The 19,335-nt window shown below is 38.2% G+C and overlaps 1 protein-coding gene across 3 annotated transcripts in view; it reads right to left on the bottom strand.

Moving 5' to 3' along the window:
• The window catches only part of lig3 (ligase III, DNA, ATP-dependent), a 67,274-nt gene that overhangs the window by 11,410 nt on the left and 36,529 nt on the right, over positions 1–19,335 (bottom strand). For all 3 annotated transcript variants that reach the window (XM_073053688.1, XM_073053686.1, XM_073053685.1), the window contains exons 10-17: positions 18,436–18,567; positions 17,578–17,657; positions 16,617–16,704; positions 15,067–15,144; positions 3,032–3,155; positions 1,609–1,751; positions 1,421–1,495; positions 1,028–1,174 (exon numbers count right to left, since the gene is read on the bottom strand). In XM_073053688.1, the coding sequence (XP_072909789.1) occupies positions 1,028–1,174; positions 1,421–1,495; positions 1,609–1,751; positions 3,032–3,155; positions 15,067–15,144; positions 16,617–16,704; positions 17,578–17,657; positions 18,436–18,567 (867 nt within the window). The remainder of the gene's footprint in view (positions 1–1,027; positions 1,175–1,420; positions 1,496–1,608; positions 1,752–3,031; positions 3,156–15,066; positions 15,145–16,616; positions 16,705–17,577; positions 17,658–18,435; positions 18,568–19,335) is intronic.

Here is a 19,335-nt window from a genome sequence, read left to right as displayed (position 1 = left end):
AAAGAACTGGTTATTGACTTCAGAAAGAGGGACGATGCACATGCTCCTGTCTACATCAATAGTACTGAGGTTAAGACCATTGACAACATCAAATTTCTAGGTGTGAACATCACCAATATTCAAATTTCTAGGTGTGAACTATCCTGGTCCAACGATGTTGATGTGATGGCTAAAGCCTCTACTTTCTCAGAAAAATAAAGAAAAAAGGCATTTTCCTGTCGGCTCTTACCAACTTGGCAATTGCTCTGCACATGACCACAAGAAACTGCAGACAGTTGTGGACACGGCTCAGCACATCACAGAAACCAGCCTCCCCTCTGCGAATCCTGTCAATACTCCTCGTTGCCTCAGTAAAGTTGCCAGCATAATCAAAGATCCCACCCACCCTGGACATTGTCTCTTCTCTCTCCCCCACCCCCCCCCCCCCCCCCCCCCCACCAGTCAGGCAGAAGAATACAAAAGCCTGAAATAACATATCACAGACTCAAGCAGGACTTTTATCCCGCTGTTAGACTCTTGAACAGACCTCTTGTATGATAAAATGGAATCTTGGCCTCTCAATCTACCTCTTTACGATCTTGTGCTTACCTGCACTGTACACTTTTGGTAGCTTTTACACTTTATTCTACATTGTTATTGTTTTACCTTATTCTAGCTCAATGCACAGTGTAATGACTGATCTGTATAAACAGTGTGGAAGACAAGCTTTTCCCTGTATCTTGGTACATGTGACAATAATAAACCAACACCAAACTTTCATCCTGTACACCAACACTACTTCCCACCCTATCACTAGCTTAACGCAAACCTCACTGGTAACAACTTCCACTACTTTGTATGCAGATGTAAAGATATGACAAATGACTCAAAAAGACCACATTTTATTCCTCAAGTGCAACAGCACTCAATCTGGTCCAGCTCTGTGATATAAAACTTTCTCGGACTTTGCATGTGTACCTCAGCTGATCAGTCTCCATATTGATTTCCAACCCTTCAAAGACAAAAAAAAACTCGCAAGTGTGCGTACCTTCAGTTGAAGAAGGTTGGTTGCAGTTTTCCAGTCTTTATCATCACGGATTCGGGTGCACCTTGGGAACCGGATCGATATCCCATCTGCAGAGTGAGCTTCTGATTTAGAGAATTCTGCTCCAGTGATTTCCCAAACTGGTGCTTTCTTAAAAATAAAATGGAAATAAAATCAAAAAATAAATATTCATGAGAGGAACACAAACCAAGCTTCCATAGAGAGCTCTTATGAATCTGCCTAGAGGACAAAGAATTCCTCAGAGGACTTTTATTTTGCAGATGTTTGAAAGGAACAGCGATGCCTCAACCAGTAAAGATAAAGATTTAAAGATTCATATCATCCCTTTAAGGAAAGTCCAGCTACAGACAACATTAAGGTAGTTTGGAAACTCACCTTTGGATCTCGAACAATAAAGTCAGGTATATAATTCTTGCTGACGTTTAGCCAACTTGGCACCTTACTTGGATCCTGCAACAAGAGAATAGTTATTTGAAATTATGCCAAGAATGAAACTAGGTTTAATTAAAGTTCAAATTTTTCTAACACAGTACAAAATAGTGTGAACTAAAATGTTACATTACCTTGCTTATTTTCACCATGTCAAGTTCATTCTGTAATCGTGCCAGGGTTGCATCATCATGGCCACCTCCACATTTGGTCACAGTACACCATCGTGATGTATTGGGATCATAACAGCCCATCAAGAAGATAGACATCATCCCACCTGAAATAAATCCATGGAACATAAACACCATAGATTTTCACCTACACACGTATCTAAATCACCTGCACAATTCAGAAAACCAAGGCTAAAATTTGCCATTTTTATTGACTGATTATGCCAACTTAAAGTCTTATGCCACTCCTTTTCACCATTTGCCCTCCTGCAATAAAACACAACGGCACTGTATGTCTCCGGAAAGCTTGAAAGGAACTTTCACAAGGACAAGGCCTAGATACAGGGAATTCTGCAGGCACAGCTGAAGTTAATAAGCCAGGAAAGGAAACACAATATCTACTTATCTTGTGGTTTTCTTTTAAAAACCTAACAAGATGCACAGGCAAAGTTAAGGAAAGTGATTAAGTAAGGCTGACATCCTGGCTGGGGTGAGTTTGCTTGGTTACCTGCCCTTCTACAATCGATCCACTGAATGGAAAGATCCAAACCAAATAACTACTCTTTCCACAGATGCTGCCTGACCTACCGGGTATTTATAATCTTTTCTGCTTTTATCTCAGACTTACAGCCTCTGCCATTTGTTGATGTACAATCAGAATCACAATGGGCAAGAGACAGGTAAGAATAATGGCAAAAAAAAAGTCTCCATTACCCAAAATAAGCTTCAGAGTGCCTGACAAATTTCAAAATTCATTTCTATTTGGGCAGAAATCAGAGAAATGCAGTCAAGCTCTTGGTTCAATGGAACTCAAATGGGATGATTTGATTAACTGACTCAATATCACTGATTAAACCAAACACCACCTTGTACTCGAACCACAGAATTTGTGAAGTTGGCAAATTTTTTACCCAGTGTGGTGTTACCAAATTGATTCCACTATTCCAAATTCAGACTTGTGAAAATGTGTTAATCAAATTCATGCGATAAATGCAGTCATTTTGCCTGACACCACATTGAATGAAAAAGTCCTTGAATAGTGTATACTTTAGATCATCTATGATGGCCACCAGAATTGAATAACCAACTGATCTTCAACATAATAGAATAATGACTACTTGAGTGAAGATTGTCCCTTCTGATCAATAAAGTATCTATCTATCCATCTAAGCTCCACACTAGAGCAAGAGTTTTGTTGGTAGGGGTTGGGTTTGGGGAAAATCAGAAAACTGAAGGAAAATGCCCATTTTGGGTGGAATCCTGTAGGAAGGCACCATCAGTTTTTCCAAAACTAATTGGTTACAAAAATAATGCCAAAGTATAGAAAATTACAAACAAAATGCAAACACACATACACAGACATATTTCATCCAAGTGTTAGTATTACCTTTATTCCCTTGCCCATAGAAAGCTCCCAGCACAACAAGGTCTGCCGAATCAGCCATTGCACCTTCATTGAGATAGTCTTTTTTTACTTTTAACCAATGACGTTTGCCTGGTTCGTAGAGACTCTAAACACACACATAAAAAGAGGAAGCATAACCTTCAGAACATTTATACAGTAGCTGCAATAAAGTATTGACATTTCAAAAAAGGTAACAATTTTAAAATTAATAATTGTTAACTTTAAACCCTCTGCTATGAAACACGTGCTTAAAGCATATTAGACATACTGAAGCTAGCACACTAGCAGCAGCCACTCTGTTAGACTAGCAGAGACCACTCCACCCTCATGGAATTTCAACACTGAATATTTAAAAGAACTGCCTCATTTATATATTGTCATAATTTCAGAGTAACTCAATCACATTGCAACTAAAACACTGCTGTAATGAAGAAAATCTGGAAGCCAATTTTACACAGCAATATCCACAACTGAAGTGGCATTAACCAGTAAACTAGCTTCAGATAATGTTTGCAATAGGTTAAGATACTGGTTGAAAACTATGCCAATAAACCTTTTAGGTTCACAGAAAATACAACTTTGGCTTAACATCTTATTTGAAAGATAGCACTTGTAGAAGTGCACTGCACCAAGAAAGCATGAGGAATGGGACCAGGTGAGTTCCAAAGGAAATGGAACTGCAGATACTAGAATCTGAAAAAACAAACATAAAAGATAAAACAATAGCACAAACCCTTGAAGCAGCTTTAATCTAATACATATCTGGCTCAGAAGTGAGAATACCAACTTCAAATGTTTGAAAGAAATACAGTAAAATGCCAATTTTAAATCAGGCACAAGTCTCAAGTCTGTTAAAGTTAGGTTGAAGTGCCTGCACATTTCCGCACACAGCAGAAATGAGTGCTCGTGATCAACACAAACAACTGAAGTTATTCCTCAGTGGGGAGAAGACTCATGATACTGAAAGCTGCAACAACTTCCTGAGGAGAATATTTATAAATAACAATTAGATTTCTTTGTTAATTACACTGTTTAAAGTCTGAACAATAGTGGAAACACGCCTATTGAACCCAGTGTAAATATATAGAAATTAATTGTGTGAGACCAAATCTGGGAAAAGTATGAACAGTAAATAATTGGAAAGAAAATTTAGCAAGGTTAATTATGTTCTCCAGAAATACGTCTGGCGATCAACAAATGTTGAGGTTGTAATCAGAATTCACCACTGATGGTACTAAGTACTAATAATGGAAAAAAATTGCTACATTAAATGACTTCCAGTTTAACATGGTGCTAGTGAAGCATGATGACGACTTGTGGGTAGCAAACAAAACAAAAAATATTGTATTAATTACACTTTGTCCCCGAATACGATTACTGCAATCAATAGCCTGTAACTTCCCTTTCAGAGGTGAGCTGTTGAATTGCCTGCCATATTTGTGGTGTGAAGTGATGTCTCAAAGGTGCAGAACAGTTGCAGCGTGACGTGCACAGGCCGAATCAAGGTGGCTTGGCCTGGGCACAAGAGCAGAGAATGAGCTAATGTTCACCAATTGCTGGGACGGACTTGGAAGTGATTCGATGCGGCAGAACCGTGGCAAGGCAAGCAGAGGCAATGCAAAGTTGAGGCGGCGGGGCCCAAGAGCAAGGAAAGACCCAAAGTTTGATCAATTTAAGCACCAGAGTGAATTGGAAAGGTCAAATTGAGGTGGTGGGGCCCCGGCCTGAGACCACATTGAAGCAGCAGGTCCTGGGTTAGAAAGCGAGGAATGACCTCAGGTTTGAAGGATTCAAGTGCTGGGCCAGATTGAAAAGGTCAGGGTGTCGAAGCTGGAGGTGAGGGATAGGGCAGGTCAACTCACTGTTCCACAAGATTTACTCGAATCTACGCTGAACTGGGCCATGGCCTGCAACTAATGGGCTCCAGGATCGGCTGTGGTAATGACTGGCTTCATGGCTAATGAACTTCAGTTCTGAATTTTAGTTGCTTACTTTAACTGCTTGCATGATTTGTTTTATTTTTCATGTAATGGTCTTTCTGTAGAAGCAGTGTTTGGGTTACTGCTAGGATAAGCGATGCTTAGGAATGTGGGCCATCCAATCAGGAGAGCAGAATGGGGAGAAGGTTCTAGAGCAGGCTGTGAGTGCGACTTTGTGACTGACAGTGGATCTTTGTCTTTGTCCAGTGGGAGATGGAGAGAAGATGCTGGAGAGAACCTGTTGTAGGATGATCTAGTGGGGAAACGCAATTCAATGGAGCCAAGGCAAGGGGGTCTACTGACGAGTGGTGAACATGGCTTTTGGAAGATTTGAGCCCTAACCTGTGCGCATTTGACTGTTTAATTATAATGGGTCCCTTTTGTCTTTTTTTCTTTCTTTTCTTTACTAACTCTTTGGTTAAGTTAACATTCACAAATATCGTTCTTTAAAATTGTTTTTTTTAATTGATTTTTTAATGCATTTTCTACAACACTACAAAAAAAAAACCCCAAGAACAAAATAGGAAATTAATACAGTGCAAGAATAACATACAATGGTAATATAATACAGAATATAGTAAGTGAAAAAGCACCCAAATTGAAGTCGTGTAAAGTTAGTATCCACCCCCACCCCCGCAAGAGAAAAAAAACTCCAGACCAACCAGAGCAAAATGTAGGAAATATAAATCAGAACATTCAAACCCCCAAAACTGTAAATACAATTAAAAACAGAAGATAATAATGCCTACTACCAAAAAAAAGCTGAAAGCAAGGGACTGAAAAAGAAACTTAGTCAAAAGGCAAGTTATGAAAATACTCAATAAAAGGTCCCCAGACATTATGAAACTTTATGTCCGAATTAAGAATTGAGTAATGAATTTTTTCAAGATCTAAACAGGACATAATATCGTTAAGCCATTGAGCGTGCGTGGGTGGGGCAACATCTCTCCATCTAAGAAGAATTAGACGTCTAGCCAGGAGAGAAGCAAAAGATAATATTCGACGTTTAGTCAAACTCAAACGTATATCTGTCTCAGCCAAGAAACCAAAAAGAGCAATTAAAGGGTTAGGTTCTAAGTGGCGATTCAGAATACAGGATAAAGTTAAGAAAACATCCCTCCAAAATTTCTCTAGACTAGGACAGGTCCAGTACATATGAATGAGAGAAGCCTCGCCACTTTTGCATTTATCACAAAGAGGACTAATATTAGGATAAAATTGAGATAATTTAGATTTGGACATATGAGCCCTATGAACAATCTTAAACTGTAAAAGACAGTGGCGAGCACAAAGAGAAGTTGAGTTAACCGACTTGAGAATCGAGTCCCAAACCTCATCGGATAAAGGGATATTTAAGTCATGCTCCCAAGCCATTCTGATTTTATCCAAAGGGGCGCGCCGTAAGGATACTAATTTATCACGAATAAAAGATATTAAACCTTTACACAATGGATTAATAGAAAGAAACAAGTCCATAGCATTTTTCTCGGGCATCTCAGGGAAGTTGGGTAATAAAGGATTAATGAAGTGTCTAATTTGGAGATATCTAAAGAAATGGGCATTAGGTGGATTAAACTTAGCAGAAAACTGTTGAAAAGATGCAAAGCGATTATCAATGAAAAGATCTTCAAAATACCTGATGCTCTTTCTATACCAATCATAAAATGTTGAATCATGCATAGAAGATAGAAAAAGATGATTATGTAAAATAGGACTAGAAAGGGGAAAAGCATAGAAACCATAAAATTTCCTAAACTGGGCCCATATTCACAGAGTATGTCTAACAAGAGGATTAACAATTAGTCTAGGCAAACTACTAGGGAGTGCAGATCCAAGAAGTGCAGAGATAGATAGATCCTTAGTGGAATTCAGCTCCATTGCTACCCATTTAGGTTGGTCAGACTGGCTATGGAAAAAAGACCAGGAGATAAGACAACGAATGTTAGCTGCCCAGTATTATAGATGAAAATTAGGTAAGGCCATGCCGCCCTCTTTTTTAGATTTTTGAAGGTAAGTTTTGTTAATTCTGGAACGCTTACCCTTCCACAGATAGGACAAAATAATAGAGTCTAAGGAATCAAAAAACGTTTTAGAAATAAAAATTGGAATAGATTGAAATAAATATAAAAATTTAGGGAGAACATACATTTTAATAACATTAACACGACCTACCAAGGACATAGATAAAGGTGACCATTGTGACAAACTCTGTTTTGTAGAGTACAAAAGATTGGCAAAATTTTCACAAAAAAGATCCTTAAAATTCCTTGTAACTGTAATACCAAGATAGGTAAACTGATTATCAACTACGTACTTTAAAGGGGAGGTTGCGAAATACTAATACTTGTGCTTCTTTATTAATTGGAAAAAGTTTACTCTTATGTAAATTAAGTTTATAGCCAGAGAACTGGCTAAATTGATCAAGAAGTGAAAACATTGGAGGTAAGGATGTGGACGGATTTGAAAGAAAAAGTAATAGATCATCAGCATAAAGAGAAACTTTATGCTCAACACCCCCCCCCCCCCCTCCAGATCCCCGTCAATTCAGGACAACTTCGAAATGCAATCGCCAGAGGCTCTACAGCCAAATCTAAAAGAAAGGGACTTAAGGGGCATCCTTGACGGTTGCCACGTTTAAGGTTAAACAACTGGGATTGCTGAGAATTAGTCAAAACAGAGGCAGTAGGACATAGATATAGTAATTTGATCCAAGAGATAAAACTTTGACCGAGGTCAAATTTTTCTAAAACCGCAAAGAGGTAGTTCCACTCTACGATCAAACGCTTTCTCCGCATCGAGAGAGATAATGCATTCAGGAGTCCCAGTTGAAGGTGAGCATAAAATATTAAATAAACGCAGTATGTTAAAAAAGGGAAGACGATTTTTAATAAAACCAGTTTGATCATCAGAAATAGGAGGGTATAACAGTTTCTAATCTATGAGCCAAAACTTTGGCCAAAATTTTAACATCAACATTAAGTAAAGAAATCAGCCTGTAAGAGGAGCACTCTGTTGGATCTTTGCCCTTTTTCAATTAAAGAATAATACATGCCTCATTAAATGAGGGTGGCAATTTACCATAATTAAACGAATCAGATAGTACTGAGAGTAACTGAGGTGAAAGAAGTGAAGAGAATGATTTATAAAATTCTATGGGGAACCCATCAGGACCAGGAGATTTGCCTGATGACAGTGCAGAGATTGCAAAAGATACTTCTTCTAATGATATAGGCTCATTAAGTTTTGCTTTAGAATCAGATGAAATCGAAGGAATATTCAAGCTATTTAAAAAACGGTCAACAGAAATATTCTCATTCAGGGATTCGGAGGAATAAAGCCGAGAATAAAAATTCTTAAATAAATTCATTAATTTCTGAGTGATTTGATGTAATATCCCCGTTCTCCTTCCGGATCTTTGTAATATGTTGTTTAGCTTTAGAACGTCTCAACTGATTAACTAGAAACTTGCCAGATTTGTCACCATGAATATAAAAGTGACTCTTACTTTCAAGAAGTTGACTTCAACTGGTTGAGTAGAGAGAAGATCAAATTTAGTTTGGAGTTCTACACGCTTCTTATATAAAATCTGAATAATCAGGTCTAATCACTCTGAACGGGACTTTCTATTAAGATTTGCTGTATATGAACTTATTTGACCCCTCAAATATGCTTTCATAGCATCCCAGACAATCTGGGATGAAATTTCAGATGATGTATTAGTGTTTAGGAAAAAAGTTATCTGGTCCTTAAGAAATTTTACAAAATCATCATCCGATAATAAAGTCGGGTTAAAGCGCCAATGTTTATTCCTTTGAGGGAGACCAGGAAAATTTAGAGACAAAGTGACTGGGGCATGATCAGAGATCAGTATACTCTGATAGTCACAAGAATGAACAAATGAAATAAGTTGATTATCAATTAAGAAATGGTCAATTCTAGTAAAGGTATGATGAACATGTGAAAAAAAGGAATAATCTCTCTCAGTAGGATGAAGGAAACGCCATATATCAGAGATACCATAGTTAGAAAGAGAGAATAGCTAAAGCAGATTTAGTAGGTAATCTAGTAACAGGGGACGATCGATCCAAAGTTGGGTCTAACCAGCAGTTAAAGTCGCCACCCAATATAAGAGAGTATAGGTTCAGATCTGGTAATGAGGAAAAAAAGCTTTCCAAAAAATTAACATCGTCAGAATTGGGAGCATACAGGTTAGCTAGTACTACCTTAGTACTATATAATTTGCCAGAAACAATAATAAAACGGCCATTTGTGTCAGATATCTTACTATGGAGTTCAAAAGGAACACTTGAGTTGATTAGAATGGAAACCCCCCTAGCTTTGGCCGGGAAGGATGAATGAAAATGTTGACCCACCCACTTTGACATAAGCCGAGAATTATCAAAACTACTAATATGAGTTTCTTGGAGAAAAGCAATGTCAGCTTTAAGTTGCTTAATATGGGAGAAGACCTTTCTTCTTTTAACAGGATGATTCAATCCCTTTACATTCCAGCTCACAAATTTCAATGGACTAACCATTATCAATTGTTAAAACGTAAAAGGCAGTAGGCATATATAAGATCAAACATTGCAATAACAGTTTGGAAGCAAAAATATAAACATAAATCAATAAAATCAGGACATAGACATGTCCTGGATAACAAGGAAAAACAAAAAAAAACAATAGATAGTGTTGGTACTGAAGAATCCACCCCACCCTCACAACCCAAAACTAGATGGCTACCCAAAAAAGCAGCTAGCTCTACAAAAAATAGGACACCCCAAAAACCAACTTCCAGTTCAGTTCCGTAACATTAACATAAGCTCCGTGTAAATAATATAGCAGATACTATATTAATTTATGCACTACAAATCAGAATTACAAATAGGAACAACTTCATTAGAAAGAATATAAAACTTAATACAAAATAATAATCAAGAACTAATCTACCCGTGAGAAACTATGAAAAAATTGAAAATAAAAGAGTAAAAGGGGGAAAAAAAAGAGGGAAATTCTAAATTTAAAGAGAGTACATATCAGCCGTTTTTAAAAAAAGGCAGGTCTTATACAGTAAATTGACAGGGAGACCTTCAATAAAAAACTCTAAGCCTCCCAAATAACTTAAGACCAGTTGTAGTTCTCTATAGTTAAAGTTATTCAAAAGTAAACTAAATTACACAAATGAAATCTAAGTCCACAGGAAAACATTAATTTAAATCATCTATTTAAGAAAATCACACCAAGCCCAAGGAGAGACCAACTAAAACCCTTAGGTTCTCAGTAGTTAAGGACTAAGTTATTCAAATAGAGTCTGAGTTCGCAAAAAAGACTTTAATTCAAGAAATACTCATCAGCCATTTTAGAAAGTCAAACCGAGTCTAAAGAAGTCAAGATGGCTGGAAGATTTCCAACAAACATCTCAGCCTCTCTAACTGACTTAAACCACTTATATTCTCCAGTAGTAAGCGTAATTCAAAGTTCAGCAGGATTGCGAAGGGAAGGTTTGAATCCATATAACGCCTTTGAACTCGGCACGCATCTTCAGAACCTGGGAAGCATAATCTTTCACGATACGAATGGTATTATTTCGGAAAGTCAGTGTGCCTCCATAATCAAACGGTTTTTCATCTGATAATGATGGAAACACAGGATAACTGGTCGTGCTCTAGAACCCAAAGCAGCTCGAAGGACATAAATTCTGTGAGCTCTTTCTAGCTCAGGTGGAGTCGGGAGAAATTCTTTCCCGAAAATCTCACAGAGAAAAGAAGAGAAAAATTCAAAGCGGGTACCCGTTTCAGTGGCCTCTGGCAAACCGAGAATTCGCAGACTGCAGCGCCTGCTCCGATTTTTGAGATCCGCCATTTTGGAAATAAGTTTGCTGTTTTGCTCTGTTAAATTTGGAACAGAAAGTTTCCAAATGCTGAACGCGGCATTTTAAATCTTCAGAGGTTAGGTCGATGTGAGATAAATGTTCGGCTTGATCATCCATTCTGGCGTTAATCTGATCCAATTTTGACTCCAGCTGACTGATAGAGGCTCTAAATTCAGCCTTGATATCAGTTAAAATGTCTTGTCGATTCTGTTCCAGGATAGAGAGAATCTTGGCAGACAAAGACGTGGGAGTTTCTTTTTTCCCAGATTTAGAATTTTTTGTAGCCATTGTAAGATAGATGTATTCGCAGGCAGGTAAGAAAAAAGATAGAATAACGAACTAAGGTTTAAAAAGGGAGACACATAGTGCGAAGGTAAGAAATGAAATGGAGCAAAAGTTTGAAGCGACTAAACAATCGCCATCTTACCGGAAGTTTCGCTTTAAAATTGTAAGCAGTGTACGATCTGTTACTTCATGCCGACGGGCTACTGCAGGGCAGTAAATCACACAACATTCACACAAACCAGGATGTGGGTGTGCGAGATACACCACTCTCACAGATTTGACGGGACCAAATAGGGCCGTATACATCCTTGACCCACGAAGCCAGAGAAAAGAGGGTTTTCGCAGCATTGAGTATGGTGGCCGTTAGCGAGGGCTAACGAGCCGTTTCCAGAGATGCCCAGAGAAAGAGGGTTTCAAAAATTTCCCCATATCCTACAAAATATATTTTCATTTCATAATATAACTGCTCAGACTCTTGGTTTTCTCTGCTAAATATACATTGGTCAATGGAGACAAAGACTGAGACATAATTATGGGGTAATGATTGTGAAAGATACTAAAGAAAAGACAAGTAGTTTTTGACATCACATTCAAACTAGAACAATCAGGAAGGATGCATTACAAATAGCAACAGGAAGTATGACCTCTTAAGCCTGCTCCACAATTTAATGAGATGACTAATCCTGTATTGAAGACCAGATACGCAAGTAGCCTTAATACAATTGTATCCATTTACATCTCTATCATCATATATTTTTTCGTTCTCATCTTTGAAAATTAGAAATTGACTGTGCAGAAAGAGGCCCCCTTATCCATGATGTCTGTGTTTCCCAACGTGTAGCCATCTGCATTACTCCTAATCCCTAGCTTTGTCTATAACCTAGTAGGTATCAGTCTTCGCATGTTACATCAAATATCTTTTTAAATGTTACAAGGATTTGGGCCCCATTCTTCCAAGCAGCTGGTTCCACTATTTGCATAAATGTGTCTCAACCACATTTAAGTAGGTCCCTCACATGTGCTGTGACAAGGCCCCTCATTATTTTATACACTTCAATTGAATCTCACTCATCTTCTTTCCCTTAAAGAAAACTCCGCCCAGCCAGTCCCTCATCGTAATTATACTTCTCCATATATATTCAATGGCACACTATTCAAACTGCAGAGAACAAGAACTGAAATCTCTATTTCAATATTAGATAGCCAGGCCTTTGCCCTGAGACTTTGCCTCCAGCAAGCAGAAACCAGACCTTTAGCATCTGTTATGCTGAAACTCCAATAATTCAGCTCTTGGGCCTCAAATGTAAACTAGAAGAAAAATATCCTGTCTTCTATCTAGGGACTTTGCAACCCTCTGAACGAACAGGAGAATTTTGCAAATTAAATTCTAAACACAAGCATCAACATTAGATCTAATTCATTTATCTCTATCTGCAGTATTAGATTCAGTTTTTCATTATCAATGACATACATTCATAACCTTCAGAACTTTCAAACCAACTTTTTCTCCAAATGGCTTTGCTTATTAATGCACTCTGTTCCTTCCAGCCATTATTTTTTCCATTGCCACTTTTCCTATGGGGTGGGTTCCCCTCTCAAGTCCATAATCATTCCCTTTCACTCTACCCTGATCTTTTTTTAATTTAAAAAAAAAGGTTTAAGGTCACTTTTCCAATTTATCCTGACCAGTGCAAGTAGAGTCTGCCCAAACAGGCAAGTCCCTTTCTCCCAGTACTTATCCCAAATGTCTCACAATTATAACCATGGCCACCAGTATGCATGGTTTACATAACACTCAAGATTAGCTTTAAGAACTTGTGTTTCAGCTTAGGCCTTCGCCCCTCAATGTCTCCCACTTGTCAACTTCTTACAAGTTCTAATTATACTGTTGGATCTCAACTATATAATCTCACTCCAAGAAAAATCCTTAACCTCTGCACACAATGGACTCTCAGTTCTGACTATTTGGAACAACATCTGTTCATGAAACTGTGTTGCCCCATATCATATTCATTCTTTCTCACTCTTCCACCTGTACCAGTATTCTGGTCAGAAGAACTCCTGCCATCTTTGCTCACATAAATATGGGTGGGAAGAAAACAGATTTTGTCCGCATCTATACAGGTGGGAAGAAACTACAGTAATACCCATTGTTAAGGCACAGATAATTGCATCACAACTCCTTGGGTTCTCATACCTACCCAAGATACATACACATTCACCTCATCTTCAAGAATGTCTAAATCCAAACTACTAGCCAAGACGAGCACTGACTGCCACCTTCAACAAACTTTCAAGGCCATTCTCATCTTCCTTGGTGCTGCAGTTCTGAGCCAATGCTGCTTAAAATGGAGACAATTGCTGCAGATGTGTTTGCTGGGGATAACGCCGGTCTCTGAAAACTGAAGCCATATCACCTTCCCCAACAGTTTGAAACTTAGAGAATTAGTGGAGTTTAATTAAAAATACAATATTTCAACTAAGAAAACACACAGATACCACTGAAAGATAATACAACTCAATCACTGGAGCACAAAGCAGTATCATTTGCTGACTTTCCACACCTATCTATAGTTGTACCGTGGAGAGCATTCCGACAGCTGCATCACTGTCTGGTATGGAGGGGCTCCTGCACAGGTCTGAAAGAAGCTGCAAAAGGTTGTAAATCTAGTCAGCTCCACCTTGGGCACTAGCCTACAAAGTACACAGGACATCTTTAGGAAGCGATATCTCAGAAAGGCAGCGTCCATTATTAAGGACCTCCAGCACCTAGGGCATGCTCTTTTCTCACTGTTACCATCAGGTAGGAGATACAGAAGCCTGAAGGCACACACTCAGCGATTCAGGAACAGCTTCTTCCCCTCTACCATCTGATTCCTAAATGGACACTGAAGTTTTAGACACTACCTCACTTTTTTAAATTCACAGTACTTCTGTTTTGCACATTTAAAAAAAATCTATTCAAGGGTTTCGGCCCGAAACGTCGTCACTACCTCCTCCCACAGATGCTGTCTGGCCTGCTGAATTCTGCCAGCATTTTCTGTTTTTATTCAATATACGTAATTGATTTACTTTTTTATTATATTTTATTTTATTTACTGTTTTTTTTCTGTCTCTGCTAGATTATGTATTGCATTGAATTGCTGCTGCTAAGTTAAAAAATTTCACGTCACATGCTGGTGATAATAAACCTGATTCTAAATCTGATTCCTATCTTTACCACTTTAAAAGTTGCACCATTTAATGTATGACTGCTGTATGTCAGCAAAACCTGTTGTTTGCCAAGGGAAGGGGGATGGAACTTGAAGGGACTCAGTTATATTCCTATATTAAGATGAGTGCAAATATGAACATTAAAATGATAACCACCATGATTTTTTAAGTAAATCATGTTTGACTGAGCTGATTAAATTATTAATAACGTGCAAAAGTATTTGAGAAAAGTGCTACATAATAAACATTGACAAAACTAGATCAAAGGGATAATGGCTACACAGATATAAAGTTCACAAAGAACAAAACTAACAGTTTCAAAAGGAGGAAGATGTACACAGTAATGTTTTAGGTATCAGTTTTGGGATCACAGATCTTTGGCCTATATTTAACAATACAGAACATGCTGAAAGACTGCATTTGACCTTAAACTCAAATGGGGAAAAAGAGAAAAAGGCAACTAGAAATGAGCATAAATGACAGCCTCTCCTGTAAAATAATCTGAAAATAAATAATGCTTCCTCTCATTCAATTAACAATGCTGATTAGATACATCTCAATTATTTTGAAGCCACTATCCATAGATAAAACACCTACCTGCAAAGGTTACTCAGTTCCAATGCCATAGAAAAGAATGAACTATGGTTTTCACAGAGAAATAATCTTACCTTAACATCTTTCAGTACCAATCCTTCGAGTCCCTCTTTGATAACTCGATTGATCATTTCTCCCAGATCTGAGGCCCTCTGGCAAAATGGATTGAAAGGTAATCACTTAGTAAAAATTATATTCCTTTGTCAAAAGTTAAGCCGAACAAAAAAAAATCTAGAAATATCAAACCCTTAACTCTGTTTTGTTCTCCACAGATGGTGACCTAGCTAGCTCTTTCGGTACTGTATTTTCTGTTTTACAGATTTTCAATCACAAGGACGAGAAGTTCAGAATTTTTTTATTACAGCCTTAAAAAACAAAATTTGTTTGATTGAAATTTTGCTATGAGTGAAATTGTTCATATAATATGAAATGGGAGATAATTTGATTATGTCAATGTCCTAGCAGAAACTACAACCACTAGATTTCAAAATTTAAAAAAAAACACCAAATAGAAAATGAGATTTTAAGGAATGATAGAGATACATTCAAACTGCTCTTTATTTAGATTGATGTCTCGAATAAACCAAATTCAAAGAAAGGAGTTCATGAATATACTCTCTGGTGGAGATTACAGAACAAGAACCCATATTTGCAATTCAGAGTAGAAGCCATTATTGATGAGAAATATTGCAAGATGTACAAAATGCAATTTTCCAAAATGCACTCCCATTGTGCAAAACTCTCACTGAAGTTTGATTATTGTCATTCAACCATACACATGCATACCACCAAAGGAAACAACATTCCTCCATACCAAGCTGCACAGCACAGTATATGTATCTTCCTCACAAAGTAATATTACCACTAGTAAATTAATAACAAGGTGCATTTAAAACACAAGTTAAAAAGTAAACAGTAGAACGCTACTGGCATCTCATGCATGATGAAACCTGGGTGGTGGAAGGGAGTTCAGTAGTCTTACTGCCTGGGGAATTCTGTTTCCCATCCTAATGGTTTTTGCCCTAATGCTATGATAGCTCCTGCCTGATGGTAGGGCATCAAATAGATTGCTGGACAGATCGGAGGGAATCACTGACAGTGCTCCGGGTCCCGTATACACAGTGCTCCTGATCAATATCTCTGGTGGATGGAAGAGAGAAGCCAATGATCCTCTCAGCAGTCCCCGTAATCAGTTGAAGGAACTTGCTGTCAGTTGCCTCGCAATCCCTGTATCAGAAGGTGATGCAGCTGGTCAGGACAGTCTTCATGGTGCTCCTGTAAAAAATTGGAGCAGGGGAGGGGGAGAAGAGCCTCGCTCACCTTGGGTAGTAGAAACGCTGCAGATCTTACTTGACTAAAGAGGTGATGCTGCGGGACCAGGTGAGATCAATCTGAGGGGACTAACATGTATAAATTTGCCGTGGTTCTCCCTGACACATCTCCCTAACAAGTCTGTCTCATTCAATCTCTAATTCTTCTTCAAATACTACAGATAAATTAGTGTTACCTTTCAAACAGAACATTAATTGAAAACCAGATAGAAAATCCAGATGACATTAATAATGACTACAAGCAAGATGGAGGAGTTTAAAAACGTGATGCTTAAAAATTATGAACCACTTACTGTTACGTGCTTCATTTCTGAAAACATGATTCTGTTTGGGATTTCAACCATGTTATCACGAAGGAATTGCTTTCGCTCACTAATCGGTCTGTACAAGAGACAAAAAAAATTACAAACATAATTGGGGATAAAGATGGTCACTGGGACAGTACAGCTAATACTCATGTAGAAAACTAAAATATGCTGCTGAGTGCCTTAACCCAAAAAGACTACTTTTTGTTAAAAGAAGATAGGCTATCAAATTAGGAAGTGGTGCAAATAAAGTGAAGGCACTCAAGTCTCTCACACATCAGTGGCAACATTGTGATAAAGTTCCCACTTTACTAAGGATACTGAAAAGGAAACAACATTATTTTTGAGTGATATTACGGGAATCAAGAGATTGGTGCAGAAAAGTGGGGTTCAGATAAAAGATTAGCAATATTCTTATCGAATGGAAAAGTAGGCATGAGGAGCCAAACTGCTCAAACCCACTTCCATTTCCTATTATTTTTATAATCAAAAGGACCTGGTTTAAAACTCGAGCAGTTTTGGCCACTGATCTTGGCAAATATAAATTTGCTTTTGCTAATTATCATCATCATCTTGGACTGGAGTCAGGATCAGAGTTACAAACAAAGCATCTTGCAACTTTATAATGCTGGTCATAATTCTTGCAGGTCACCCTAAAGTGACCTGCACTCCCTTAAGTACTCTTGAAGTGTAATCACTTCTATAAATGGCGGAAAGACACTACTAGACAGGTACATGGAGGAATTTAAGGTGGGGGGGTTATATGGGAGGCAGGATTTGAGGGTCAGCACAACATTGTGGGCCGAAGGGCCTGTAATGTGCTATACTATTCTATATTCTATGTCTATGAAAGACAGCATCAAATTTTCTGCGTAAAGTTGTCCTAATGATCAAAAACAATCTGTTTCTAGCAATACTGATTGCAGATTTACATGGGAAATGCACACACCTGTTCATGAGACTGACTCCATTAAAATAAATGCAGTCAAAGACAAAAAGACATACGTTAGCATCCTTGAAGGCAAGTTTCTGAAAGAGAAAAATAAAACAAATTTGGTTTATGTCCTATGAAATTAAATAGCATACAGCTGTTTTGTACAAGTCTTAAAGAATATTCTGCTCCTGTAGTGAAACATTCAACCTTTGCTGGGGTACAGCTTCACTACTGACAGCCTTCTCTGACCTCACCCTAGTAGACGTTACATATATAAGAGTCCTGATGTTCTCAGCTAACTACAAGAGTACAGGATACTTCACAGCTGAGCTTAATCTGTTCAAATGTGTGTAATGAATAGCAAAGAGGAGCTGAACCAAATTTTCCTCTGCCTGTCTCAGAATCTTGATCTGTCACTGAGTTGTGTAGAGTTATTAGGCAGTGTGATAAGGTAATCTTTGAACGACTACAGCAGCCAAGATTGGAAAAAGGGATAAGCACATTCAAGCCTAATAGCCACACACTGCAAAAGACCGGATAGAGATGATGCAACTTCCATGTCATTACTCAAGCAAGTAAAAACATGGATGCAATGAAAACCATACATTACATACAGAATCGTATCCTGGCATAAAATTATTCCCACTCCCCTCCTCTCAGCGCTAATTCCCTGGCACTACAGCTAGATAGCAATGGCATGAGGACACTAACAGATGTCACTACTCATCGCCTCAGATTGATCCAGGTTATTGACTTATAGGAATTAAATTCCATCTCTCCAAATTGGCAACTTAAATACCTGTGCAGTAGTCACAAAATCTATACAAATTCCAATATAGCCAATTTAAATCTGGGTCTTTCAAATCACCCTACCTTATGGATACCCAGTGTTCCAAAAGGAAGTGGCTTTCCAGTAACTGTGTCAATCAGCAGAACTTCAGAATCCAAAATCATACTATCACCACCAGCAAAAGCTTTGGGAATATAATCCTTAAAATGAGCAACCTAGAAAACAAGAAAAATATAATCTTGACAGAGCTTAAACTACCTTTACCGTATTTGAACTTGGTGCAGGTTGCAGAGATTCATCATGATGTTTGCAGTACTCTCACCTTAGGAGTCCAAAATCCCATGAGTGCATAGAACCATAGAACATTACAGCACAGAAACAGGCCTTTTGGCCCTTCTTGGCTGTGCCGAACCATTGTTCTGCCTAGTCCCACTGACCTGCACCTGGACCATATCCCTCCAAACCCCTCTCATCCATGTACCTGTCCAAGTTTTTCTTAAATGTTAAAAGTGAGCCCGCATTTACCACTTCATCTGGCAGTTCATTCCACACTCCCACCACACTCTGTGTGAAGAAGCCCCTCCTAATGTTCCCTTTAAACTTTTCCCCCCTTCACCCTTAACCCAAGTCCTCTGGTTTTTTTCTCCCCTAGCCTCAGTGGAAAAAACTAGCTTGCATTCAATCTATCTATACCCATCATAATTTTATATACCTCTATCAAATCTCCCCTCATTCTTCTATGCTCCAGGGAATAAAGTCCTAACGTATTCAACCTTTCTCTGTAACTCAGTTTCTGCATTTTCAAAGTATTTACAAGAAACTTGAAAATGCTGGTGCACGAAGAGTTTTGTGTCTTGGTTCATGAAATTCAGAAATATACTGATGCAGAAACCAAGTTTAAAGCAAATGAAATTAGCCTTTACTACGATGGGTGTGATACGCTACAATAGGAAACCCTTACTGCTGGAATTGTAAGTGCTTTA

Source organism: Hemitrygon akajei, chromosome 8 (genome assembly GCF_048418815.1).
Source record: "Hemitrygon akajei chromosome 8, sHemAka1.3, whole genome shotgun sequence".
Taxonomy (NCBI): Eukaryota; Metazoa; Chordata; class Chondrichthyes; order Myliobatiformes; family Dasyatidae; genus Hemitrygon; species Hemitrygon akajei.
This window is presented reverse-complemented; position numbering and strand designations above follow the sequence as displayed.